This window comes from Chlorocebus sabaeus, chromosome 6 (assembly GCF_047675955.1).
Source record: "Chlorocebus sabaeus isolate Y175 chromosome 6, mChlSab1.0.hap1, whole genome shotgun sequence".
Lineage (NCBI taxonomy): Eukaryota > Metazoa > Chordata > Mammalia > Primates > Cercopithecidae > Chlorocebus > Chlorocebus sabaeus.
The window spans coordinates 44,293,401-44,320,113 of record NC_132909.1 but is presented as its reverse complement, the minus strand read 5'-3'; the positions used below and the strand labels follow the sequence as shown (position 1 = coordinate 44,320,113).

Sequence of the window (26,713 nt, the reverse complement as noted above, 5' to 3'; positions counted from 1 at the left end):
TGTATTTGGGTAAGTTTCAGAAATGGAGTTGTTGGGTAAAGGACATGAACCTTTAGAGTATTGCTGGGTCTACCCAGCTGCCCTCCGGGGGGTCACCTTGCTTCATAAACCCCCCATGAGTGTGCTTCCCTGACTGCAAGCGAGGCTGACTCTTACATCCTTCCAGCCAGCTCTGCTTGCTTTCCTGGGAACCATCAGCCCACATTCTTTGTGCATCTTTCGTTCTCACTCTGTCGCCCAGGCTGGAGTGCAGTGGCACAAACATGGCTCACTGCAGCCTCCACCTCCTGAGCTCAAGTGATCCTCCCACCTCAGCCTCCCAAGTAGCTGGGACCACAGGCTCACGCCAGCATGCCTGGCTCATTTGTATTGATTTCTTGATGCTCTTTATATATGGAGGAGCATGGTAAATATGCTCCTAAGGACTGAGTGGCCCCATGATGAACTTGCCCCAGTGCGACGCGTTTCCTTTGATGAAAATGTACACATGCACACCTGCCTCCAAGGGCTTTAGAGGAGGCACAAGAAGTCCTCCCATCCTTCCCCCCAAATCTCCTTGAACTTTTAAGGAAAAACCAGAACAAAAGCAAAATGGCAAAGGCTGGCAAGGCCCATGCATACTTCTGGGAGACAAGTGTCCACAGAAAGACCGCAGGAGTCACCTGGAGCCCAATGGCACAACCCTTGCCACAGCTGCAACATGAAGCTGATTCTGGGTGATCTGACCTCTTTTGGTTCCCGTTGCCTGGACCACATGCCCATGAGGACGGGGCCTACTTTATCTCATTCACGCTGCATCCCTGCACGCATGGGCAGGGAAGAGGAGTTGGCAAAGCCAGTGAGGCAAGCTAGGGACAAAGAGGGACGTGGTCACCTTGAGGGTACTCAGAGGCACATGCAGGATGCGGCTTTGGCTCCAGGCAGCCTGGACACCTCTCGAAGGGTGTCGGTGAGAGGGCGTGGCATTCATGGGAAGCAACAAGACCCTGCCCCTGGAGATGTCCAGGCAGGTGCTGGACCCCTGTTGGGGAGGCTGGACAGGGGAGGGCAGCCCATGAGCCTGTGACATGTTCCTCACAAGCCTCGGAACTGTGGATCTGTCATGGGTCTAGGGAAAAAAGAGCCGAGGCTTGGCTCACCGCAGCAGCCTGGTCAAGTGCGATTGGGGCGGATGTGTGGGGAGGGGAGGAAGGGAGGAGTAAAGGTGAGTGTCCCCTCCACTTGGCAGGGGAAAGGCCATGGGGACAAGCCAGAGTCTCAGGATGCATTTGAACCCCTTTCCTTCCCTGCCCTTGTCAGCTTTCAGAAGGCTGCACCCCCACCCTCCGCGGCAAACTGCACCCCTGGCACCGCATCATTCCTGGCCAGCCCAGATGACCGTGGCATTGGGCTCTGAGTAGCATATGTCCTGCCTCCCCAGGGACTCAAAGGCTTTCCACTGAGCATAGGCCCCACACTGGGTCCTCCGTGCTGTGTCCCCACCCTCTAGGACATGGAGCGCCTTGCAGGCAGGGATAGGGCTTGGGCAACTTCTCTGCCTGCAGTGCCTTGCAGGCCTGTGGTCAGCGCCTGGCCCTTCAGCCCCTCTCCCCAGCAATTTGTCTTGGTCACCTACCCTTTCCCAAGGGTCTCTGGAAGGGTGGCCTGAGGGGAAGGTCAGAGCCTTCTGGTGGCAGCTGCTATGTTGACTGAATGCCCACTGTGCACCCTGTGTTTGACGTTGGCTCTTTAATGCCCACTGTGGTTTTGGGGCTGGCTGGCAGTGGGGCCAAGGAGCCTTCCGTCTCCTCCCGCTTTCTTGGAAAGATCAGTGCCCGCATTCCTGGCCCTCGCTTACGGGCAGGCGTGGGTCCCAGGAATGGGAGAGCAAATTCCAGAGGGCAGAGGCCACGAGGACACAGCAGGGTGCCTCAGCCCGGTGGGGGTGAGGGTCTTGGAGGGAACTGACCCTGGAGGTGGCACCAGGGTCCACCCCCTGTTGTGTTGTGAGGAACAAGTGGTGTGTTAATGGCTCCTAAGGTATTCATTCATTGATCCGTTCAACAGTTTTCTCAAATGAAATTGCAAAGGGTTGGTGGGGCTGGAGAAGAGGGGACAAGGGGGCAGTAGGGGCAGTGGGGGCTGGACCACAGAGGGCTTGTATACTCTGGGTTGCGAGGGGCTGTGGCGGGGCTTGCAGGGGACTCAAGAAGGCTCCCATGTGTCCTTTGGTTTTTTTATTGAAGTGAAATTCACATGACATAAAACTGTCTTAAAGTGGACAATTCAGTGGCATTTAGTAGATTCACATTTAGTAGAGTGGTGTGCAAACACCACCTCTATCTAGTTCCAGAACATTCTCATCCCTCCAAAAGGAGACCCCACCCCATCAGCAGTCACTCGCCCCTCCCCTCCCCCAGCCCTTGGTGGCACCATGTGCTTCCTGTCTCTGCCGATTTACCTGTTCTGGGCATTTTGCGTCGGCGGAGTCATACGCAGTGCGGCCTTTTGTGTCTGGCTTCTTGCACTGAGTGTTGTGTTCAAGGTCGTAGTGTGTGTGTGAACCTCTGGGCTGTGTCCCCACCTCTGCTCTCCCCACAGCACGGCGGACAAGAACGGGGCCCTCAAGTGCACCTTCTCGGCACCCAGCCACAGCACCAGCCTCCTGCAGGGCCTGGCCACCCTCCGCGCCCAGGGCCAGCTCCTCGATGTTGTGCTGACCATCAACAGAGAGGCCTTTCCTGCACACAAGGTTGTCCTGGCCGCCTGCAGCGACTACTTCAGGTAAGCGCTGGCCCTGGACAGCTGGAAGGGGTATCTGCCTGTGGGGACAGGGACAGGGCAGATGGCACCCACTTTCTTTTGTTTTTTTTCGAGACGTAGTCTCGCTCTGTCACCCAAGGTGGAGTGCAGTGATGCAATCTCAGCTCACTGCAAGCTCCACCTCCTGGGTTCACGCCATTCTCCTGCCTCAGCCTCCCGAGTAGCTGGGACTACAGGCGCCTGCCACCATGCCCAGCTAATTTTTTTGTATTTTTAGTAAAGACGGGGTTTCACCGTGTTCGCCAGGATGGTCTCGATCTCCTGACCTCATGATCCACCCGCCTCGGCCTCCCAAAGTGCTGGAATTATAGGCGTGAGTCACCACGCCTGGCCCGATCTGTCTCTACTTGATGCCTGCTGTATGCCAGGCACTATTCTAGGCCTTGGGATCCAGCAGGGATGAGAGAGTGAAACGGGCACAAGCCCCTACCCTCAGGGCATCCTCTCAGGACACCTGGAGCAGGACAGCTGAGGGACTGGAGGGGCATCAACGGCCGCAGGGACCCTGTGTCTGCCAACGCCGTGTCCCAAGCTCTGTCTGAGGCCCGAATGAGTTCTCCTGCCTGTCACCCTGAGCCGTGGACACTTCCCCCATGTGACAGGAGAGGCCATGGCAGGCACGAGGGTCTGTCTGTCCCTGTGCCATGGCCAGGCCAGAAGTGAGAGCACCACAGAACAGGGCTGTGGGGTGGGGGGTGCATCTTCCTCACCAGCTGGGGGCTGTTACAGGGCTGGGTGATCTCCCTCCCTGGGTGACCAGCAGGTGAGCCTCCTTTCTGCCAGGCAGTGACCCTGCCAGAGAGAGCTGGGCCGCCCTGGGGCGGTTCCCAGGCCCCAGGCCAGGTGTGCCACTCAGCCGCACGTTCCCCGAGGCCTGGGCCGCCTGCCCCATGGGCTCAATGAGGCTGTTGTGGGGGCCGCAGCAGCCGAGCCAACTGGGGCGCTGCTTCTATTTTTATTTTGGATTTGGGGACGGGTGGGCCAGCCCAGCCAGCCATGCCCTTTAAAGGCTCCCCTGTGCTGGCACTACAGCCAGCGAGACCTTAAAAGGCAAAGCTCCCTCCTGTCGCCCGCGACCGCCTCTGCCTTCATCATATCATGCCCAAGGGCCAGCGGGGACCCGTGGGGACAAGCGGGGCAGGGTCTGGATTGCTGGCAGTGTAGTTCCTGCTCCTGGCCCGCTCAGAGATGCTGAAGAGCGGCTCGTTGGGCAGATGTCAGTGGGCAGCCCAGAGACAGCGCCCTGGTAGCTGTCTTTGCCCCTGTAGCCCTGAACCTGGCTCACATGAGGCGCAAGACTAGGGGACAGTCCTCTGTAGGTCAAAATGCACAAGGGATGTTCTGTCCTCCTCAGACAGCCATCAGGGGAGGTGCACCGACTGGAGTGAGAGTTGCTATGCCATGCCAGTGCACCTCCTGGAAGGAACCACCCATTCCCCTGGAGCTGGGGTGCTCTCCCCTCTTCTGCTGGGGAACACCCTAAACGCCGTAGGGGAACTGTGACCTAGAGCCCTGTGCCTCCCCACTGCCCTCCCTCACGGGGGCCTGTGTCACCTCCCCCTCTCATGTTCTGCCTCCCAGAGCAGAGCAGTACAAAGGCGGAGCTGGGGTCTCAGTGGAGGCTGGGGACATAGCTGTTGGGTGGGAGGCACTTCCCTGACCACCTGAGCCTGTCTCTGGAGACAGCAGTCACCCCAACACAGCCTCCTGGTGGGGGATCCATTCCTGGGGACCCACATTACCTTCCCCTCTTCACATGATGATTGTTGAGACTCGGGCTGGGCATGTCAGAGCTGCCTGCTTAGGTCAGTGAGCAGGTGAGGGCTGAACTGTGGTGCACGGCACCTCCAGAGCACTGGCCTTGTAGCTCCTGAGCTCAGGTGTCAGGTGGGGCTGCATATCTGTCCCCAGAGCCACAGGGTGTGTTCTCTTCCTGCACTGCCATACCTGGCCCCTCCAACTGCCCCCCACTAGGCACATTGTGGGTGAGGCTGACCCGGGCCACTGCTCCTGCAGCTCCAACACAAGAGTCACGAACTAGTCATGAAGGGGCAGGGGCAGGGCTCCCTGCAGAGGGGCCAAGCAGGGAGTTGCTGTTTATAGGAAGATGCATGGCTTGGGTGGGATTCAAAACCTTTTTTTTTTTTTTTCACGTTTTGTTTGTTTGTTTGAGACACAGTTTCGCTCTTGTCGCCCAGGCTGGAGTGCAGAGGCATGATCTCGGCTCACTGCAACCTCAGCCTTCTGGGTTCACGCAATTCTCCTGCCTCAGCCTCCCGAGTAGCTGGGTTTACAGGTGCCCACCACCATGCCCAGCTAATTTTTTGTATTTTTAGCAGAAACGGGGTTTCACCCTGTTGGCCAAGCTGGTCTTGAACTCCTGACATCAGGTAATCCACCCACCTCAGCCTCCGAAAGTGCTAGGATTACAGGTGTGAGGCACTGCGCCCAGCCTTTGCATGTTTTTTTTTGTTTTGTTTTGTTTTTTGTTTTTTTGAGACTGACTCTTGCTCTGTCTCCCAGGCTGGAGTACAGTGCCCTGATCTCGGCTCACTGCAAGCTCCGCCTCCTGGGTTCACACCATTCTCCTGCCTCAGCCTCCAGAGTAGCTGGGACCACAGGCACCTGCCACCACGCCTGGCTAATTTTTTGTATTTTTGGTAGAGATGGGGTTTCACCTTGTTAGCCAGGATGATCTCGATCTCCTCACCTCATGATTCACCCGCCTCGGCCTCCCAAAGTGCTGGGATTACAGGCCTGAGCCACCGCGCCTGGCCTCTTTGCATGTTTTTAATGAGCAGTCCGCCTACTTTCCTCTTGCTGGTTGTGCCCTGCATTCTGTGTCCCGGGGCCACTGTTCCCCAGGCCAGATCATTCCTGGCTGGCCATAACGCCCCTCAGCCACTGTGAGCCACACACTGTGTTTCTGCCCTCCAGGGCCATGTTCACCGGCGGCATGCGGGAGGCAAGCCAGGATGTCATCGAGCTCAAGGGCGTGTCAGCCCGCGGCCTGCGGCATATCATCGACTTCGCCTACAGCGCCGAGGTGACCCTGGACCTGGACTGTGTGCAGGACGTGCTGGGCGCGGCTGTGTTCTTACAGATGCTGCCCGTGGTGGAGCTGTGCGAGGAGTTCTTGAAGGCGGCCATGAGCGTGGAGACCTGCCTCAACATTGGCCAGATGGCCACCACCTTCAGTCTGGCCTCGCTTCGGGAGTCAGTGGATGCCTTCACCTTCCGGCACTTCCTGCAGATCGCCGAGGAGGAGGACTTCCTCCGCCTGCCGCTGGAGCGCCTGGTCTTCTTCCTGCAGAGCAACCGGCTGCAAAGCTGCGCCGAGATCGACCTGTTTCGCGCGGCCGTCCGCTGGCTGCAGCATGACCCGGCCCGTCGGCCGCGCGCCAGCCATGTGCTCTGCCACATCCGCTTCCCGCTCATGCAGTCGTCTGAGCTGGTGGACAGCGTGCAGACGCTGGACATCATGGTGGAGGACGTGCTGTGCCGCCAGTACCTGCTGGAGGCCTTCAACTACCAGGTGCTGCCCTTCCGGCAGCACGAGATGCAGTCTCCACGCACCGCCGTGCGCTCGGATGTGCCCTCGCTGGTCACCTTCGGCGGCACACCCTACACCGACAGCGACCGCTCGGTCAGCAGCAAGGTCTACCAGCTGCCTGAGCCAGGTGCCCGCCACTTCCGCGAGCTCACGGAGATGGAGGTAGGCTGCAGCCACACGTGCGTGGCTGTGCTGGACAATTTTGTGTACGTGGCCGGGGGCCAGCACCTGCAGTACCGCAGCGGCGAGGGCGCAGTGGACGCCTGCTACCGCTATGACCCCCATCTGAACCGCTGGCTGCGCCTGCAGGCCATGCAGGAGAGCCGCATCCAGTTCCAGCTGAATGTGCTGTGCGGCATGGTGTACGCCACGGGCGGCCGCAACCGCGCCGGCAGCCTGGCCTCCGTGGAGCGGTACTGCCCCCGGCGCAACGAGTGGGGCTACGCCTGCTCGCTGAAGCGCCGTACCTGGGGCCACGCTGGGGCCGCCTCAGGGGGCCGCCTCTACATCTCGGGTGGCTACGGGATCTCGGTGGAGGACAAGAAGGCCCTGCACTGCTACGACCCCGTGGCTGACCAGTGGGAGTTCAAGGCGCCCATGAGCGAGCCCCGCGTGCTGCACGCCATGGTGGGCGCCGGCGGCCGCATCTATGCCCTTGGGGGCCGCATGGACCACGTGGACCGCTGCTTCGACGTGCTGGCTGTGGAGTACTATGTGCCGGAGACCGACCAGTGGACCAGCGTCAGCCCCATGCGGGCTGGCCAGTCAGAGGCCGGCTGCTGCCTGTTGGAGAGGAAGATCTACATCGTAGGGGGCTACAACTGGCGGCTCAACAACGTCACGGGCATCGTACAGGTGTACAACACGGACACCGACGAGTGGGAGCGGGACCTGCATTTCCCCGAGTCCTTCGCGGGCATAGCCTGTGCCCCTGTCCTGCTGCCCCGGGCCGGGACCAGGAGGTAGCCCCCAAGACCCTTGGGACCCTGGCCTGACCGCATGTTGTCTCCAAGTGGGGCTTGGCGAGTGCACGTCTGCCTGAGAACCCCAGTGCCCCCCCTTTGCCCGGGCTGCCCTTGAGGGGCCTGCTGCGTTGATAGGCCCCCCTCCCAGGGGTCCCTCCCTCCTTCCCAAAGCAGATCCTGGCTCTAAGTCCATCCGAGGGAGCCTGCCCGCAAAGCATCAGACGTGGTGGCAGCAAATTTGTCCCCGGTGTGGTTTCCTCGCCTGCCCCCCACCCCTGAGTCCCCGCGGACTGGCGGGTGGAATCTCAGGTCTCCAGGGGGTCCCTGTGCAGCTCCATCTCACTTCTCTGCCGCCTCCCAGCCCCACAGTTTCAGGCATTCAGATGTGAGCTCATCAGCATTGAACCCAAAGTCAGTGGTATATGACTCACCCTCCTTCCAAGTCTCCTGCGCGCGCGTTTTTAAAATAAACTCACCAGAAACCTCCATAACACACGGACCTCCAGGAGCAGTGAGAGGCAGCTTGGAAGCCCCTGGTTTAGAGTGGGTGGAGGACGAGGGCACGTGTCTGCCTCCCCTGGGGTACCCTCCTTCCCCCATTCCAAGCTGCTGAGGGGAGGCCCTGGTCATGCCTCAGTTTCTGTCTTCATCTGCTTTCCGGAGGAAAAACCATATCAACTCCTAGAAACGGTCTTTACGGGCCTTGGACCTTCCATTTGGCACTAGGCATCTTGTGGGGCCCTAACTGGTTGAGACATCCTGGCCCTCTACATTTGCCCTGTTGGCTGGGCGGTCTCCTTCCCACAACTGGAGGGGGACGCTAACTTCAGAATCCCACAGTGTTGCTTCCCGCAGGTCTGGTGGGGTGTCTTTATTCTCCTCCCTCCTTTCCACCCCTCCACACCCCACCACTCCCCAACCTGCCCTGTTTTTGGGTCAACATTGCTACCGAGCCGGCAGTGAGGCCTTTCCCTTCAAGGGCTCTGTGGCATCTCTAGCCACATTTGTTTCAATGTATGAACCTCTAAACCTTTTCTTTTTGATTGGTTTTACTTTTTTTTTTTTTTTTTTTTTTTTAAGAAGCCAGCACTGCTGTCTCATAGATGGGATTTGTACTCTCGGGGCAACTTGAAGTGTCTCTCTCGCTGCTAACAGACGATTGATGTCTTGTCTCTGTGACCCACTCACCGTGTAGAGAATTAACCTCCTATCTTAGCAGACGTCGTCTCCTAATATTTGCCTTTATTTAATAAAAATGTTATGGTGAAGAGATGGAGCCGGCCCAGCACTGAGCTTGTGCGGCTTGGGTTTGATTGGTCACAGATTCCTCGTGTGTCCTCCGCGTGTCTGGGGGCTCCTCTCCCCCGCCTCAGCCTTTTCCAGCCTTGTAGAGGAGTTGGCAGGGGGCTGGGCTTTGGCTCAGGGGTGCAGAGGCAGCAGGAAGTGTGACCAGGACTTTCACCCTGGCGTTTTTTGTTGTTTTTTTTGTTTTGTTTTTGTTTTTCTTTTTGAGATGGAGCCTCGCTGTGTCACCCAGGCTGGAGTGCGGTGGCACAATCTCGGCTCACTGCAACCTCCACCTCCTGGGTTCAAGCGATTCACCTGCCTCAGCCTCCCAAGTAGCCAGGATTGCAGACGCACACCACCACACCCGGCTAATTTTTGTATTTTTAGTGGAGACGGGGTTTCACCATGTTGGCCTGGCTGGCCTTGAACTCCTGACCTCAGGTGATCGGCCTGCCTCTGCCTCCTAAAGTGCTGGGATTACAGGCGTGAGCCACCATACCCAGCCCACCTTGGCACTTTGGAAGAGCCTTCAGCCCCCTACTCTCATCATGGCCAGCCAAACTATGAACCGGGCTGCCCAGAGCAGGCCACTTACTGGTTGCAGGTTAGCAGAGAAAGCCTGATGTTCCCGGACGGCCTTCCTAGAGGGGAGGCCCTGGGATATCACACACGCTTGGATGTGCATAAGTCGCTGCGCCCGCATGCCTGGTGCTCCTGTGTGGCAGCCATCGGGGCTGGGGTAACACTAGAGGGTGAGGGGGTGGGCAGTGCTAAAATAAGAACATGGTTGGGAACCTAAAAGAAGCCCACATTGTCAGGGGGCATCAAAACGAAAGCCGAGTTCCTTGGGACTTACCAGAACATTCCAGCCCCACCCCCGACCTGAGCTCCCTCAAAGAGAACCCTTCCCCACTGGAGGCATGGCCCCTTCAGGGGGCAGTGAGAAGCTTTGCCAGCTGCAAGTCCCCCAGATCAGCTCACACCTCAGAACATCTTGTCCCCAACGAGCTGGCAGGGGCGCCGGCCCAGGGCGGGGGTGCTGCTGTATCTAACCGGATCGATTGTGCATAACCGTCTAGGCCGGTTCGTGGAATGTTCTTGGGGCCCCCTGCCCCTCCCTCAGCCTCCCCCCGCATCCCCCCAAGAAAGGAAAATTATTTTTCGTATTGTAAACTTTAAACACGAAAAAGCTGTTTTTAATTTAGCAGAAACTGGCTTGGATCTTCACTTTGTGAACGTTTGTGTCCTTCAGAGAAAGGCAGAATACGCCTGCGCACACTCACACATACGCACACACCTGCACACGCGTGCCGCAGCGCACACATTCACATGACCGTGCTCGTGCACGCCTGCACATGCATGCTCGCCCATACTCACACACTGCAACGTGTTCACATGCTCACCCGTACACGGTGAAACGCACACACACACACACAAGTGTGCACACACACGTATCTGTGCATGCACCCCTGGAGTGGCGTAGCCCACTCTGCCTGGTGGCTCAGAGGGGTCTGGAACCCGGCACCGCCCCGAGCCTGGGGGAAGCCTGTCTACTTCCAGACGCCCTGCCTCCTCGCTGAGGCCTGGACGCCGGCCGCAGGATCCTCCCTCGCACCTGGGCTCGGGCTGTGGGAAAACGCTGTCTCTCGGGACGGTCAGATGCAGGCCCGCAAGAGGGAGGCCAAGTGTGACTTCTGGGGCCTCTCAACAAGTGAGGGCCAAGGGGGCCTCTGGGGAGCCGTGTGAGGTGGGAATCCGCCCCGGACCTGGCCAGCTTGGAAACCAGCCCCTGGCTCCCTCTCCGAGGAAGCAGCTCCAGCTCGTCCGTTCTCACGGGCCCTGGAGATTCACTTTGCACGGTGCAGCCTCAGGCTCTGCTCTTCCTCGGGGCGCCCAGCCGTGGATCTCAGCAGCCCAGCGCCTACACAGAGCCTGGCACAGACGGGGCATAGCTCGAATGTTTGCTGCACAAAGGAGAGGTGCTGGGGTGGGAAGGTGAGGGCAGCCTTCTTCATACTAGCGGCCATGGGCACCTTCTGTGTGCACACCCCGGGGGAAGGAGGACACCAAGCGGTGCTCCACCCCCAGCAAGGCCCCTGCTTCGTTCTCGTCTTCCTGTCACTCTCATTCTGATGGCCAGCCGGGCAGCCATTCCTCCCTCCTCACCATCAGAACCCAGCAGCAATGTGCCCAGCCTCTGGAGTTAAGATTCAGCTGAGCCGTTCTTGGCAATGCCTTTTGCTGGGGTTGTTTGCAATCTGGGCACGTTTCCCAGCTCTGGCCAGCAAGCTTGAAGGGGTCGGGTGTTTCTGGACAAGGGAGAGAGAGGTCTTGTTGCCCCCTTCCCTCCCTTACTGCTTCTTATGAGGACACAATGCCAGGGGCTTCTGCAGCCATCTTGTGGCCAGGAGGAGCAAGTTAAGAGAGCACACTCAGGTTGGGCGCAGTGGCTCATGCCTGTAATCCCAGAGCTTCAGGAGGCCGAGGCAGGAGGATCGCTTGAGTCCAAGAGTTCAAGACCAGCCCTGAGTGACATAGTGAGAACTTATCACTACAAAAAAAGAAAAAAAGAAAAGAAAAAGCTGGTCAGGGTGGCGCACACCTGTAGTCCCAGCTACTGGGGGAGGCGAAGGTGGGAAGATCACCTGAGCCCAGGAGTTCTAGGCTGCAAGGAGCTGTGATTGCAACACTGCCCTCCAGCCTGTTTTTCTGAGCCTAGTTTTCCAGCCTTCTCATCACTTCTGTGAGCTACCAAACAATTTTTTGTGTTTCGTTTTTGAGATGGAGTCTCACTCTGTCGCCCAGCCTGGAGTGCAATGGCGCCATCTCAGTTCACTGCAACCTGTGCCTCCCGGGTTCAAGCAATTCTCCTGCCTCAGCCTCCTCCTGAGTAGCTGGGATTACAGGTGCACGCCACCACTCCCGGCTAATTTTTGTATTTTTGGTACAGATGAGTTTTTCGCCATGTTGGCTAGGCTGGTCTTGAACTCCTGACCTCAAGTGATCTGCCTGCCTTGGTCTCTCAAAGTGCTGGGATTACAGGAGTGAGCCACCACGCCTGGCCTTTTTTTTTTTTTCTTTTCTTTTCTTTTTTTTTTTTTTTTTGAGACGGAGTCTTTGCTCTGTCGCCCAGGCTGGAGTGCAGTGGCACGAACTCGGCTCACTGCAAGCTCCGCCTCCCGGGTTTACGCCATTCTCCTGCCTCAGCCTCCCGAGTAGCTGGGACTACAGGCGCCCACCACCTCACCCGGCTAGTTTTTTGTATTTTTTAGTAGAGACGGGGTTTCACCGGGTTAGCCAGGATGGTCTCGATCTCCTGACCTCGTGATCCGCCCGTCTCGGCCTCCCAAAGTGCTGGGATTACAGGCTTGAGCCACCGCGCCCGGCCTTCTTTTTTTTTTTAAATAGAGACAGTCTCACTATGTTGTCCAGGCTGGTTTTGAACTCTTGGGCTCAAGCAGCACTCCTGCCTTGGCCTCCCAAAGTGCTGGGATTACAGACATGAGCCACCGTGCCTAGCCAACCAACCAGTTTTGCAATACACACGTTGTCTATTTAAATTGTCCAGACTGAATGCAGTGGCTCACACCTATAATCTCAGTGCTTTGGGAGGCTGAGGCAGGCAGATCACTTGAGGTCAGGAGTTCGAGACCAGCCTGGTCAACATGGTGAAACCCTGTCTCTACTGAAAATACAAAAATTAGCCAGGTGTGGTGATTCACGCCTGTAATCCCAGCTACTTGGGAGGCTGAGGCAGGAGAATTGCTTGAACCTGTGAGGTGGAGGGTGCAGTGAGCCAAGATTGAACCACTACACTCTAGCCCAGGCAACAGAGCAAGACTCCAAAATAAATAAATAAATAAATAATATAAAATAAATAAATAGTCTAGAGTCAGTTTCTGTTGCTTGCAAGTAAAAACCCTGACATGAGGCCGGGCGCGGTGGCTCAAGCCTGTAATCCCAGCACTTTGGGAGGCCGAGACGGGCGGATCACGAGGTCAGGAGATCGAGACCATCCTGGCTAACACAGTGAAACCCCCTCTCTACTAAAAAAATACAAAAAACTAGCCAGGCGAGGTGGCGGGCGCCTGTAATCCCAGCTACTCGGGAGGCTGAGGCAGGAGAATGGCGTGAACCCGGGAGGCGGAGCTTGCAGTGAGCTGAGATCCGGCCACTGCACTCCAGCCTGGGCGACAGAGCGAGACTCTGTCTCAAAAAAAAAAAAAAAAAAAAAAAAAAACCCTGACATGAGATGGGAAAACTCCAGCATCTGCCACATTTACATTATAATTTTGGAACTGTTTGGGGTGACAAGCATATCTGGCCATTAGTGTTTTCTGCAGTGCAGACATTATTTCTCATAACGAGGAGACTGGAGGTCAGAGGCGGTGGGATGTTATGACTGGTGGCCCATGATTTCTGGGAGGGGGCACGACTATGCCTCTCTCTTTTTTTCTTTCTTTCTTTTTTCTTTTTTTGGTTTAGAGACTGTATTCCCAGCATTTTGGGAGGCTGAGGCAGGCAGATCTCTTGAGCCCAGGAGTTGGAGACCAGCAACACAGCAAAACCCCGTCTCTACAAAAAAATAGAGAAATTAGCCTGGCATAGTGGCGTACACCTGTAGTCCCAGCTGCACAGGAGGGCGAGGTGAGGATCGCTTGAGCCCCGGAGATCAAGGCTGCAGTGAGCTGCGATTGTGCCACTGCACTCCAACCTGAGTAACACAGTGAGACCCTGTCTTAAAACAAAAAAAAGAAAAAGAAAAAGAAAACAATGGTATCAAAGGGGTGAGGCAGCTAGGCCTTCAGCTGAAATTGTGCCAGAGGACGATCCTGCCACCACTGCAGAATCCAGACGCCTCCGTTGGCACTGCCATCTGCCCTGGGCACTCAGCCACAGCTGCCCCTGGAAAACAGATGGCCCTGCCCTGATGCTGTTTCTCTGTAGCACTTGTGCCTGCATGGAAACATCCCAGTGGCCCAGCCAGTATCCCATGCCATTCCCCAGCTGTCCCAGGAACGGTGAAAGTGAGTACATTCATGTGTATTAGTCAGCCACTGCTGTGCAACAAACACCCCCAAGTCTCAATGGCATGCAACAATAAACGTTTGTTTTTCACATGTCTGTGAGTCAGCGGAGGTGGTGTCTGCTCAGGCTGGCCTTGGCCGGGCAGCTCTGCTTCCAAGTGCAAGGATGCAGAGTGGTCCAGAGGCCCTGCTTCACGGGTTCTTGCCTCCTGCTGGAACAGCAGCTAGCCAGGGCACGTTTTCCTTCTGCAGGTGTCTAAGGACAAGTGGAATCACGTGAGGCCTCGTAGGGTCTCAATTCAGGACTCACACACTATCATATCTGCCCGTAAGTCTTTTTTTTTTTTTTTTTTTTTGAAATGGAGTCTTGCTCTGTCACCCAGGCTGGAGTGCAGGGGTGCAATCATGGTTCACTGCAGCCTCAACCCCCTGGGCTCAAGTGATACTCCCACCTTAGCCTCCCGACTACCTAGAACTATAGGCGCATGCCACCAAGAGCAGCTTATTCATCTATTTATTTATTTGAGACTGAGTCTCCCTCTGTCACCCAGGCTGGAGTGCAGTGGCGCAATCTCAGCTCACTGCAACCTCCACCTCCCGGGATCAAGCGATTCTCTTGCCTCAGCCTCCCGAGTAGCTGGGATTACAGGTGTGTGCCACCACGCCTGGCTCATTTTTGTATTTTTAGTAGAGATGGGGTTTTGCTTTGCTGGCCAGGCTGGTCTTGAACTCCTGGCCTCAAGTGATCCACCTGCCTCGGCCTCCCAAAGTGCTGGGATTACAGGCGTGAGCCACTATGCCTGACCTGCCCATAAGTCTTTGGCCAAGCAAATGACATGGCTGAGCCCCACATCAGGAATGGGGAAGTGCCTTCCACCTGGAAGGAAGAACTGGAGAGGGCAGGGACGCAGGAACAGGTGGGAACCGGGGCCAGTAGTTCCATGGGTCACCCTTGGCTTGGGGGCCTCTCTCGTTAGCAGGGCGACCAACTTCCCTCTGTGGGGGGACTCCCCAAACTTGGATGGGGACCCAGATGCTGGCAACCAAAACGAAAAGCCCGTTCTGCATCTCCTTAGCAGCCACTGCCCCCTGGAGGTCGAGGGATCCCTCTCTCTCTTTTTTTTCTTTTGTTTCAGGTGAGTGGGGACTGTGAGTGCCCCAGGCTCTTGGACAGTAGGATGGGGGTCTGGATGTTGGGAGGTCAGTGGGGCCTTGGCCAAGTTTGAGGGCATGGACACTGTAGGTGTCCCTGGGAGCCTGTCCCAGTCTCCCTATGTTGCCCAGGCTGGTTTCGAACTCCTGAGCTGAAGCAGTCCTCCTGCCTCTGCCTCCCAAAGTGCTGAGAATATAGGCACAAGCCACTGCACCCAGCCAACCAACCGGTTTTCCAACACACACTTCAGCTATCTACCCCTCAGTGCAAGTGGCTGGGTCCCTAGGCTTGAGCCCTGGGTCCCCTGCCTGCCCAGTTCCAGCCCCTCACTACCCTCCTTGGCAGCCCACCCTGTCCCACCCTCCACCCACCACTCAAGCCTGGGTGGGAGGATGAGGGGACTGGGTCTTCCTGTAACCTTATCGTAAGGAGGGGCGTTGCTGGCTTCTCTTGGGTCCTTTCCCTCTCCATGATCAGACCTGGCTTTTGCTTTGCCCTTTAAAAACTCTGGACGATGAGAGCCTCTTTTGGAAGTCAAAGACAGACCAGGGATTGTTTTCCTCTTTGCCTCTCAGCTCCAATGGCCCTAATTCACCTCCACACAATGTGGGTACCCCAAATCGACTAAGATCCCATATAAGGAAGAGCTGAGAAGCAAAGCACGAAAACTAACATTGTGAAGTAGCGTTTTGCTTTCCTAACAGTTGCTAAGTGCTTGGATGAAGCAGGCACTGAGCTAAGTGCTTTCCATGTGTTATCTGTTTAATCTTTCCAAAAGCCTACTATGAGGAGCACCACGTCCACATTTAGCAGAGGAGGGCAATGAGGCTCAGAGAGGCGAAGACAGTTTTCCATTGTCACACAGCTTGAGCACTGATAAGTGGTGAACCCCACAGAAATGCTCAAGAGTTTCTTGACCTCCCCAGGTCAAGCGATTCTCCTTCCTCAGCCTCCCGAGTAGCTGGGTTTACAGGCCTGCGCCACCACGCCGAGTTAATGTTATTTTGTATTTTTAGTAGAGATGGGGTTTCACCATGTTGGCCAGGCTGGTCTCAAACTCCTGACCTCAGGTGATCCGCCCCCCTCAGTCCCCCAAAGTGCTGACATTACAGGTGTGGAGGTGGAGGTTTCAGTGAGCTGAGTTTGCGCCACTGCACTCCAGCCTGGGTGACAGAGCAAGACTCTGTCTTAAAAACAAACATACAACTGAGTCCAGCAGATCACGAGGTCGGGAGATCAAGACCGTCCTGGCTAACACAGTGAAACCCCATCTTTACTAAAAATACAAAAAATTAGCCGGGCATGGTGGTGGGTGCCTATGGTCCCAGCTACTCGGGAGGCTGAGGCAGGAGAATGGTGTGAACCCGGGAGGCGGAGCTTGCAGTGAGCCGAGATTGCGCCACTGCACTCCAGCCTGGGTGACAGAGCGAGACTCCATCTCAAAACAAAACAAAACAAAAAACAAAACCACACAAACGAACGAACAAAAACACATATGAAATCATGTGTGTCTGTGCCCTTTCCACATTCCACAGGCACACAGGGAACTCTGGCCTGGCCCTGGCCTCTTTGAGAAAGGTGAACATAATCTCAGCTCAATCTACAAGGGATGAGACCCTAGAAACAGCTGCCTTCAGAGAGTGGGATGTTTCTGGGTCATGGAAAGAGACACTGGAGGGCCACTTCAGCTAGACCCTTCAGGAGGGTCTCTCAGAGCAGAGGCCTGCAAGTCGAGAAGGAGCCAGCCATGAAAGCATCTTGGAGGAGCGCAATCCAGGCAGAGGGAACAGCGAAGAGGCCCATGTGGCTGGAGTGAGAACAGAGCCGGGCATAAGCATGGGGGGCTGCCAGGAGGAGGGTTTTTTTTTTTTTTTTTTTTTTGAGACGGAGTCTCACTCTGTCGCCCAGGCTGGAGTGCAATGGTGTGATCTCGGCTCACTGCAACCTCCACCTCACAGGTTCAAGCGATTCTCCTGCCTCAGCCTCCCGAGTAGCTGGGATTATAGGCACCCGCCATCGTGCCCAGCTAATTTTTTTTTTTTTTTTTTTTTGAGACGGAGTCTCGCTCTGTCGCCTGGGCTGGAGTGCAGTGGCTGGATCTCAGCTCACTGCAAGCTCCGCCTCCCGGGTTTACGCCATTCTCCTGCCTCAGCCTCCCGAATAGCTGGGACTACAGGCGCCCGCCACCTCGCCCGGCTAGTTTTTTGTATTTTTTAGTAGAGACGGGGTTTCACCGTGTTAGCCAGGATGGTCTCGATCTCCTGACCTCGTGATCCGCTCGTCTCGGCCTCCCAAAGTGCTGGGATTACAGGCTTGAGCCACCGCGCCCGGCCTTTTTTTTTTTTTTTTTTAGAGACGGGGTTTCACCATGTTGGTCAGATTGGTCTTGAACTCCTGACCTCAGGTGATCCACCACCTCTGCCTCCCAAAGTGCTGGGATTACAGGCGTGAGCCACTGTGTCAAGCCATGGGAGTGTGGTATCTGCCCTGCTTTGCAAAGACCCAGGGCTGCTGTGAGGAGCAGTGTTGGACCACACTGGGTGGCAGCAAGTTCCTTTGATGAAGGAAGAAAGTGAAAACCTCAGGGTCGGCTTCTGCCCGGGTCACTGGACACTGAAGCCTCGCCCTTCTCAGGGCTGGGGGTCAATGGAGCAAGAAGGGGGGCTTGGGCTGCTGTCTGGCCATTGCACAATGAGCCGGCTGGCTGCTTCCTCTGACTCATCACCAGGGTTTAGGATGGATCAAGTTTCACGCCAGGCAGGCGCGGGGTGAATGGGGGTGAGTAGGAAGAGCAGCAGACTTAACTTCTGCACATGCCCAGGATGGCTCCTTGCTGTAACCCCTGCTAGCCCCCGAATTCTTTTCTCTTCCATCTTCCTGTGTCTGGAAGCTGGCTTAGTGCAGATATATGTAAGTGATCAGGGTAAGTGGCATTTATGGAGCACCTCTTAGGAGCGAGACACATATTAACATTAATATATGTTGACACATATTAATTTCATTTAAAGCCTACAGGGCCAGGAGCGGTGGCTCACGCCTGTAATCCCAGCACTTCGTGAAGCTGAGCCAGGAGGATCACTTGAGGTCAGGAGTTCGAAATCAACCTGGCTAACATGGCGAAATCCCGTCTCTACTAAAAAAAAAAAAATTAGCCGGGTGTGGTGGCCTACACCTGTAGTCACAGCTACTTAGGAGGCTGAGGCAGGAAAATCGCTTGAGCCTGGAAGGTGGAGGCTGCAGTGAGCCGAGATCTCACCACTGCACTCCAGCCTGGGCGACAGAGTGAAACTCCATCTCAAAAAAAAAAAAAAAGGGCCGGGCGCGGTGGCTCAAGCCTGTAATCCCAGCACTTTGGGAGGCCGAGACGGGCGGATCACGAGGTCAGGAGATCGAGACCATCCTGGCTAACAGGGTGAAACCCCGTCTCTACTAAAAAAAAACACACACACACAAAAAACTAGCCGGGCGGGGTGGCAGGCGCCTGTAGTCCCAGCTACTTGGAAGGCTGAGGCAGGAGAATGGCGTGAACCCGGGAGGCGGAGCTTGCAGTGAGCTGAGATCGGGCCACTGCACTCCAGCCTGGGCGACAGAGCGAGACTCCGTCTCAAAAAAAAAAAAAAAAAGAAAAGAAGAAAAAAAAAATTAGCTAGGCGTCGTGGTACACACCTGTAATCTCAGCTACTGGGGAGGCTGAAGTAGGAGGAGAATTGCTTGAACCTGGGAGGCAGAGGTTGCAGTGAGCCGAGATCACAACGCTGCACTCCAGCTTGGGTAACAGAGCGAAACCGTGTCTCAAAAAAGAAAAAAAAAAAAAGATATATATAATTGATCAGGGTAAGTGGCATCAATTACGGAGCACTTCTTAGGAGTAAGGCAGTGGACGCTTATTAACTTCATTTAAAGCCTACAAAACTCAGTGTGTGGAAGCAGCTGAGGTCAGCTGTGAGGCATGAATTTTGGTGCATAAGTTGCTAGGGCAGCTGCTGTCCCTGCTCTTTGTCTTTATTTCTTCTCTGACCTCACAGGATGCTGTCAAGAACTAGAAGCCGGTCAGGTGTGGTGGCTCACGCCTATAATCCCAGCACTTTGGGATGCCAAGGCAGGAGGATCATCTGAGGTCAGGAGTTCGAGACCAGCCTGGCCAACAAGGTGAAACCCCATCTCTACTAAAAATACAAAAATTAGCTGGGCTTGGTGACGCACACTTGTAGTCCCAGCTACTCTGGAGGCTGAAGCAGAAGAATTGCTTCAACCTGGGAGGCAGAGGTTGCAGTGAGCCGAGATCGTACCACTGCACTCCAGCCTGGGAGACCTAGTAAGACTCTGTTTCAAAAAAAAAAAAAACCTTGAAGCCACATATGTAGCAGGCCCAGTCTTGCATCGGACTCACAGAAGCTGCAGTCTCAGTCAGAACCAGGAACAGAAAAAGGACTTGAAATAGATTTCGGCAGGCCAGGCGTGGTGGTGCACACCTGTAATCTCAGCACTTTGGGAGGCTGAGGGGAGTGGATCACTTGAGCCCAGGAGTTTGAGACCAGCCTGGGCAACAGGGTGAATCCCTGTCTCTACAAAAACCACAAGACATTAGCCACGCATGATGGTGCACACCTGTCCCAGCTACCTGGAAGGCTGAGGTGGGGGGATCACCTAAGCCTAAGGGTTGGGGCTTCAGTGAGCATGATCACGCCACTGCACTTCAGCCTGGGCGACAAAGTGAGACCCTGTCTGAAAAAACAAGCGAACAAACAAACAAGAAAACAAATAGACAAGCACAAAAGGGAATAAATTTTTGGCTCACATAACTGAAAAGGCAGGTGAGTCTAGCTTCAGGAATGGCTGGATCCAGAAGCTCAGGCTGGAGTACAGTAGTGCGATCTTGGCTCACTGCGACTTCTGCTTCCTGTGTTCCAGCCGTTCTCCTGCCTCAGCCTCCCAAGTAGCTTGGATTACAGGCATGTGCCACCATGCCTGGCTAATTTTGTATTAGAGATGGGGTTTCACTATGTTGGTCAGGCTGGTCTCAAGCTCCTGAGCTCAAGTGATCCACCCACCTTGGCCTCCCAAAGTGCTGGGATTATAGTTGTGAGCCACCGTGCCTGGCCTGGCTCTGTTTTCCTCTGTGTGGGTCCACTCTTTTGGCCCAGCTGAACTAACCTTTTGTGTTTGAGACAAAGTCTCCCTCTATTGCCCAGGCTAGAGTGAAATGGCGCTATCTTGGCTCACTGCAACCTCCATTTCCCGGATTCAAGTGATTTTCCTGCCTCAGCCTCCCGAGTAGCTGGGATTACAGGTGTGTGCCACCATACCTGGCTAACTTTTTTTGTATTTTTAGTGGAGACGGGGTTTTACCATGTTGGCCAGGCTGGTCTCAAACTCCTGACCTCAGGTGATCTGCCCGCCTCTGCTTCTGAAACTGTAGGGATTACAGTCATGAGCCAGCACCCAGCATTTTTTTTTTTTTTTTTTGAGACAGGGTCTTGCTCTGTCACCCAGGCTGGAGTGCAGTGGCATTATCATAGCTCACTGAAGCCTCCATCTATCAGGCTCAAGCAATCCTCCTGCCTCAGCCTCCTGAGTAGGTAGGATTATAAGCAGGCACCACCACGCCCAGGTAATTTTTTAATTTTTAGTAGAGATTAAATCTCACTATGTTGCCCAGGCTGATCTCAAGCTCCTAGACTCAAATGATCCTCCTGCCTTGGCCTCCCAAGTGCTGGAATTACAGGCATGAGCTACAACACCCAGCCTGGTCTGAACCAATCTTGATGGCCAGCGCAATGGGCTATGCTGATTGACCAAGACTTCCACCTTAGGGAGGGGTGTTTGTGTGGTGGGAGAGTGGTGAGACCAGGCCATTCACATCTCACAGACTGAAAGTCAGAACCAGTGTTCCCCAAATGCAAGTTGTTGACACTAAAAAGTTGAGGGAGTAGGGTGGTGGAAGGAATATGCTTGTTAGGCAAAAAGTATAGGAGGTTACCAAAGTTCGCAAAATCATATCAAGAAACAAGATGGCTAGGCGTGGTGACTCTCGTCTGTAATCCCAGCACTTTGGGAGTCCGAGGCAGGCAGATCACCTGGGGTCAGAACTTCAAGACCAGCCTGGCCAACATGGTGAAACCCTGTCTCTCCTAAAAATACAAAAATAAGCCGGGTGTGGTGGCAGGTGCCTGTAATTCCAGCTACTTGGGAGGCTGAGGCAGGAGAATCACCTGAACCCCGGAGGCAGAGGTTGCAGTGAGCTGAGTCCATGCCACTGTACTCCAGCCTGGGCCACAGAGACTCCGTCTCGCTGGGCGCGGTGGCTCAAGCCTGTAATCCCAGCCCTTTGGGAGGCCGAGATGGGAGGATCACGAGGTCAGGAGATCGAGACCATCCTGGCGAACATGGTGAAACCCCGTGTCTACTAAAAAGTACAAAAAAACTAGCCAGGCAAGGTGGTGGACGCCTGTAGTCCCAGCTACGCGGGAGGCTGAGGCAGGAGAATGGTGTAAACCCGGGAGGCAGAGCTTGCAGTGAGCTGAGATCCCACCACTGCACTCCAGCCTGGGTGACAGAGCGAGACTCCGTCTCAAAAAAAAAAAAAAAAAAAAAATCACATAAAAATTAGCTGGGCGGGCCGGGCGCAGTGGCTCAAGCCTGTAATCCCATCACTTTGGGAGGCCGAGACGGGCGGATCACGAGGTCAGGAGATCGAGACCATCCTGGCTAACACGGTGAAACCCTATCTCTACTACAAAAATACAAGAAACTAGCCGGGCGATGCCGCGGGCGCCTGTAGTCCTAGCTACTCAGGAGGCTGAGGCAGGAGAATGGCGTAAACCCGGGAGGCGGAGCTTGCAGTGAGCTGAGATCTGGCCACTGCACTCCAGCCTGGGCGACAGAGCGTGACTCCATCCCAAAAAAAAAAAAAAAAAAAATTAGCTGGGCATCATGGTGCATGCCTGTAATACCAGCTACTCAGGAGGCTGAGGTAGGAGAATCGCTTGAACCTGAGAGGCGGAGATTGCAGTGAGCCAAGGTCACACCACTGCACTCCAGCCTGGGGGACAGAGTGAGACTCTGTCTCAAAACAAAGATAAAGTAGGGCAGTGGCAATGTCCAAGGCATTCCAAATGAAAATCGATGTATATATCTATATATCTATATCTATATCTATATATTTAACCTGGGCATTTTATTACTTGTTGTAAAGCGTGAATCAAATCATATTTGGAAAATGTCAGCATCCCCTCCAGCCATCCTCAGTCCAATAAAATGTGTGCTTGTTGTGCAGTTAGAGCTACCGTGAATTCCCCCAGCTGACCTTCCTAGCTTCCACCCAGCCCCTAGCTCTGAAATCCCTGCAGCCTCCTGAATATAAACTTTCAGTATAGGTGGCTGGGGGTCCCTCTCTTGAGGAAGGGAGGGTCAGAGCCCCTCCTGCTCCCCTGGCTCACCACCCTGCCATCAGGGAGTCTCTGCTCATTCTTTCACTGCTGAGTCCTTTTTTTTTTTTTTTTTTTTTTTGAGAGGGAGTCTTGCTCTGTCGCCCAGGCTGGAGTGCAGTGGCCGGATCTCAGCTCCACTGCAAGCTCTGCCTCCTGGGTTTACGCCATTCTCCTGCCTCAGCCTCCCGAGTAGCTAGGACTACAGGCGCCCGCCACCTCGCCTGGCTAGTTTTTTGTATTTTTTAGTAGAGACGGGGTTTCACCGTGTTAGCCAGGATGGTCTCGATCTCCTGACCTCGAGATCCGCCCATCTCGGCCTCCCAAAGTGCTGGGATTACAGGCTTGAGCCACCGCGCCCGGCCCACTGCTGAGTCCTGACGGGATTTCTGGACCCTTCTGTTAGCACCTTTTTGCAAAATAGACATCCTTGAACAAGACTGGACTGGAGAAGTATGCAGAGGGAAGGCTGAAGCTCTGTAACTCCCGTTCTTTGGGCTCAGGTATCCAGAGAACAGCAACATGCCCATTGCAAGGGAATGTGAAAAGACCGTCGTTGGCTGGGCGTGGTGGCTCACTCCTGTAATATCAGCACTTAGGGAGGGCGAGGCGGGTGGATCACCTAAGATCAGGAGTTCAAGACTAGCCTGGCCAACATGGTCGTTAGTCTCTACTAAAAATACAAAAATTCGCTGGGCATGGTGGCGCATGCCCGTAATCCTAGCTACTGCAGAGGCTGAGGCAGGAGAATGGCTTGAACCCGGGAGGAGGAGGTTGCAGTCAGCCAAGATCGAGCCCCTGCACTCGTCTGGGCAACAAGGGCAAAACTCGGTCTCACGAAGAAAAAAAAAAAAAAAAAAGTCGTTAAAGGCAACGCTAGGTTTTATGGACTGAGGGGGCCGATTGCAGGGTTCAGGTCTTAGCTAAGATAACTTCCTGCCTCCCTGTCTGTGGTGGCTGCAGGAGCCCCCCTCCCGAATGTTCTGTGGCTGGCCACTGGTGTTATTTACCGCATCACATTTATCTCCATCTGAAAAGTTCTTGGTTATTTGTGTGCTATGTCTGCCCCCTCTCTGACTGTACACTCCATAAGCGCAGGGATCACCTCTGCTTGTTCACGCCTGTACCCCAGTTTGCCTGGCACATAGTAGGTGCTCAGTAAATATTCCTTGAATGAATGAATGCATGAGTGACCAACGCCCTAGTCTGTTTTCAGAGCTCTTAGTCCAAACCCAGGTTCAACTTTGGGGTGCTACCAATCCTTGGGGGAGTGCCTGGCCCCACCCTTGTGAATTGGGAGGATCTGGGTCAGGCCGTCTCCCTTTTGGGGGCTCCAGTGCCCCAGCCGGTTCACGGTCCTTGTCCAACAGCCAGGCGGCCGCTGTCCAGCGGGCCAGGCGGCGGATCACTGCGCCGGCGCTGAAATTTCCACTCGCGCCCCACTGCCCTTCCCGCGGGCCCCGAGCGCGCCGCCGGGGCGCGCGCATGCGCCTTCGCCCCCGCGCCGCGCGCCGCTCCCGTGCGCCTGCGCCGCGCTCACGACCGCCGGCGCGCCTGCGCACAGCTCGCCGCCCGTGGGCCCAGCCGGCGCTTGCGCGGTGGCACGGGCGAGTGGGGGGGCGAGGAGGTGGAGGAGGAGGAGGAGGAGGAGGAGGCGGCGGCGAGAAGATGGCGACTTCGAACAATCCGCGGAAATTCAGCGAGAAGATCGCGCTGCACAATCAGAAGCAGGCGGAGGAGACCGCGGCCTTCGAGGAGGTCATGAAGGACCTGAGCCTGACGCGGGCCGCGCGGGTAAGGGGGCTGCCCGCGCCGACCCTTCAGGGCCGGCGGAGGGAGGGAGGGGGCGCGTGTCCGGCGCGTGCACGGGGCGGGGGGGGGGGGCGCGGCGGGGGCGGGGCGCGCGCGACGGGGGCGGGGCTTGGCACGGCCCGAGGGGGACAGGTGTCCCCACGCCCCGGGCGTCGTGGGCGGGACAGGTGACCCCACATCATCCATACCTGATGGGGTACAGGTGCCCCCACATCACTGCTCCCCGGAGGAGATAGGGGCCTCTACATCATTACTACTAGGAGGGAACAGGTGCCAGTACCTTGTCGTTACCTGACAGGGGACAGGTGTCCCTACATCATTGTTACCCGAGGGGGACAGGTGCCCCACATTATTACTACCTGGAAGGGACAGGTGCCCCCGCATCATTGCTACCTGGGGGCAAGATGACACAGGTGTATGAGCTGGGTGCTGCTTGCAAGCACCATTGGTAGCTGGAGGTGAGGGTGCAAGTGCCCCCGCATCCTTGCTACCTGGGAGGGACAGATGCCCTTCCATCCTTGCTACCTGAGGGGGACCGGTGTCTCTACGTCATTGTTACCTGTGCCTTTACTCCCTGGGTGTTGGAGGAGGAACAGATGTCCCCACTTGCAGAGCTGAGGTGGGACAGGGATCTCTCCCTCTTGGACAGCTGAGGGAATGGTCAGATCCTGTCCTCCAGGGGATCCAGAGGGGGGCCAAGAAGGCAGATTGTGCTCGGTCCTGGAACTTGGAGTGGAGACAGCTGCCCCTTCTCCACGTAGCCCATATGGTGGGGACCAGGTGATGTTCCTCCTAGTGGAAGAGGGGACGCTGACCACGGATGGCCCCTGCCCTCTCAGGACCAGGGCAGAGGGCCAGGTCTGCCTCAGGTGGCTGGGTGCATTTGGTGTGCAGGAAAAGGCCAGGTTCTGCCAGGCTGGCAGAGCAGATACCCTGGAAATCTCACCTGGGAAGTCGTTGTGGGCCGGGAGTAGGGGCTTGATTGGGGCTGGTGTCTGAGCACGGCAAGGCACCTGAGTTCCTCAGGCCTCAGTTTCTTCCCTTGTCAGGCATTCTAGCAAGACCTTCCTCCTGGGCCAGGGCGGTGAGCACACTTTGCAAAGGTGATACTGAATCTCCACTTTGTTCTTGCAGTGTGGTGAGACCTCTCTCCTGCATCCTGGGGCCTTGGGGAGGGTTTGGGTGGGCTTTGCAGATGCTCATATCCCTGGTTTCTGGATTTGGCCACTGATGTGACTGGCTCAGGTGGACTTAACCTCAGTCTGTGATTCCTTTGGTAGCACTTTCAGGTTGTGTTACTTTGTAACTAGTTGTTTGTTTCTCTGAGAGATTGTGACCTTATAGACTAGGATTTGTGTCTTCATTTCTGTGTTGGTAATCACTGGGAGCTCGCTGTCAGCCAGGTACTGCTTTAGGCATGCTAGGTGAGTGTGCCACATCTGTCCCTCCAGCTCCAAGCAGCTACATTCTTGCTCCAGATGTAGAGAAAGAGATGGCTGATGAATGAATGAATGAATGAAAAAAAAAAAAGATGGCCAGGCGCAGTGGTTCACCCTGTAATCCCAGCACTTTGGAAGGCTGAGGCGGCAGATCACCTGAGGTCAGGAGTTCGAGACCAGCCTGGCCAATGTGGTGAAACCCCATGTCTACTAAAAATATAAAAATTAGCCAGGCGTGGTGGTAGGCACCTGTAATCCCAGCTACTCAGGAGGTTGAGGCAGGAGAATCACTTGAACCGGGAGGCGGAGGTTTCTGTGAGCCGAGGTCACGCCACTGCACTCCAGCCTGGGTGACAAGAGTGAAACTCCATGTCAAAATAAATAAATAAATAAGAAGAAAGTGTGCGACTTGAGCATCCTTCCACATGAGTGTCCCCCACATATCAGGGCTTCTGAGGTAGGAGTGGCCACTTCTTATCTCTAGCACATGGTGTGTGCTGGTATTCAGTTGATGTCAAATGTTTGCAGTGTGACCAGAAGAAAGGGGTCACAGTAGGTTCATGGGTGTCATTCTGATTAGAAGTCCAGTTTCTGCGTGGGATTGGAAATAGATCATTGTTGTTGAAAACATCTCTTTAAAATAATAGCTTTATTGAGATATGATTCACGCATCATACAATTTACTTGTTTAAAGTGTACAGTTTGGTGGTTTTTAGTATATTCACAGAGTTGTGCAACCACCGCTATTTTGTAATTCCAGAACATTTTTTTTTTTTTTTTTTTTTTAATTCTTTTTCTTGAGACGGAGTCTCGCTCTGTCACCCAGGCTGGAGTGCAGTGGCCGGATCTCGGTTCACAGCAAGCTCCGCCTCCCGGGTTCACGCCATTCTCCTGCCTTCGCCTCCCGAGTAGCTGGGACTACAGGCGCTCACCACCTCGCCCGGCTAGTTTTTTGTATTTTTTAGTAGAGACGGGGTTTCACCGTGTTAGCCAGGATGGTCTCGATCTCCTGACCTCGTGATCCGCCCGTCTCGGCCTCCCAAAGTGCTGGGATTACAGGCTTGAGCCACCGCGCCCGGCCCAGAACATTTTTTATCCACCCAGAAAGAAACCCCATCCCCATTAACAGTCACTCCCCATTCCCCCTCCCCCAGCCCCTGGCAAGCACTAAGCTGTCTTCTGTCTCTGTGGGTTTGCTTATTCTGGGCATTTTATATAAACGGAATCACACAACACGTGGCCTGTTGT

At 55.3% G+C, this 26,713-nt stretch overlaps 2 protein-coding genes across 12 annotated transcripts in view; both read left to right on the top strand.

Moving 5' to 3' along the window:
* KLHL26 (kelch like family member 26) overlaps nt 1-9,834 on the top strand; it is a 35,228-nt gene extending 25,394 nt beyond the window's left edge. For all 5 annotated transcript variants that reach the window (XM_073016787.1, XM_007995826.3, XM_007995827.3 and 2 more), the window contains 2 exons: nt 2,581-2,763; nt 5,740-9,834. In XM_073016787.1, the coding sequence (XP_072872888.1) occupies nt 2,581-2,763; nt 5,740-7,321 (1,765 nt within the window). In that variant the 3' untranslated portion in view covers nt 7,322-9,834. The remainder of the gene's footprint in view (nt 1-2,580; nt 2,764-5,739) is intronic.
* A 14,013-nt stretch (nt 9,835-23,847) lies between these two features.
* CRTC1 (CREB regulated transcription coactivator 1) overlaps nt 23,848-26,713 on the top strand; it is a 99,658-nt gene continuing 96,792 nt past the window's right edge. For all 7 annotated transcript variants that reach the window (XM_007995831.3, XM_073016786.1, XM_007995834.3 and 4 more), the window contains exon 1: nt 23,848-24,008. In XM_007995831.3, coding sequence (XP_007994022.3) covers nt 23,883-24,008 — 126 coding nt within the window. In that variant the 5' untranslated portion in view covers nt 23,848-23,882. The remainder of the gene's footprint in view (nt 24,009-26,713) is intronic.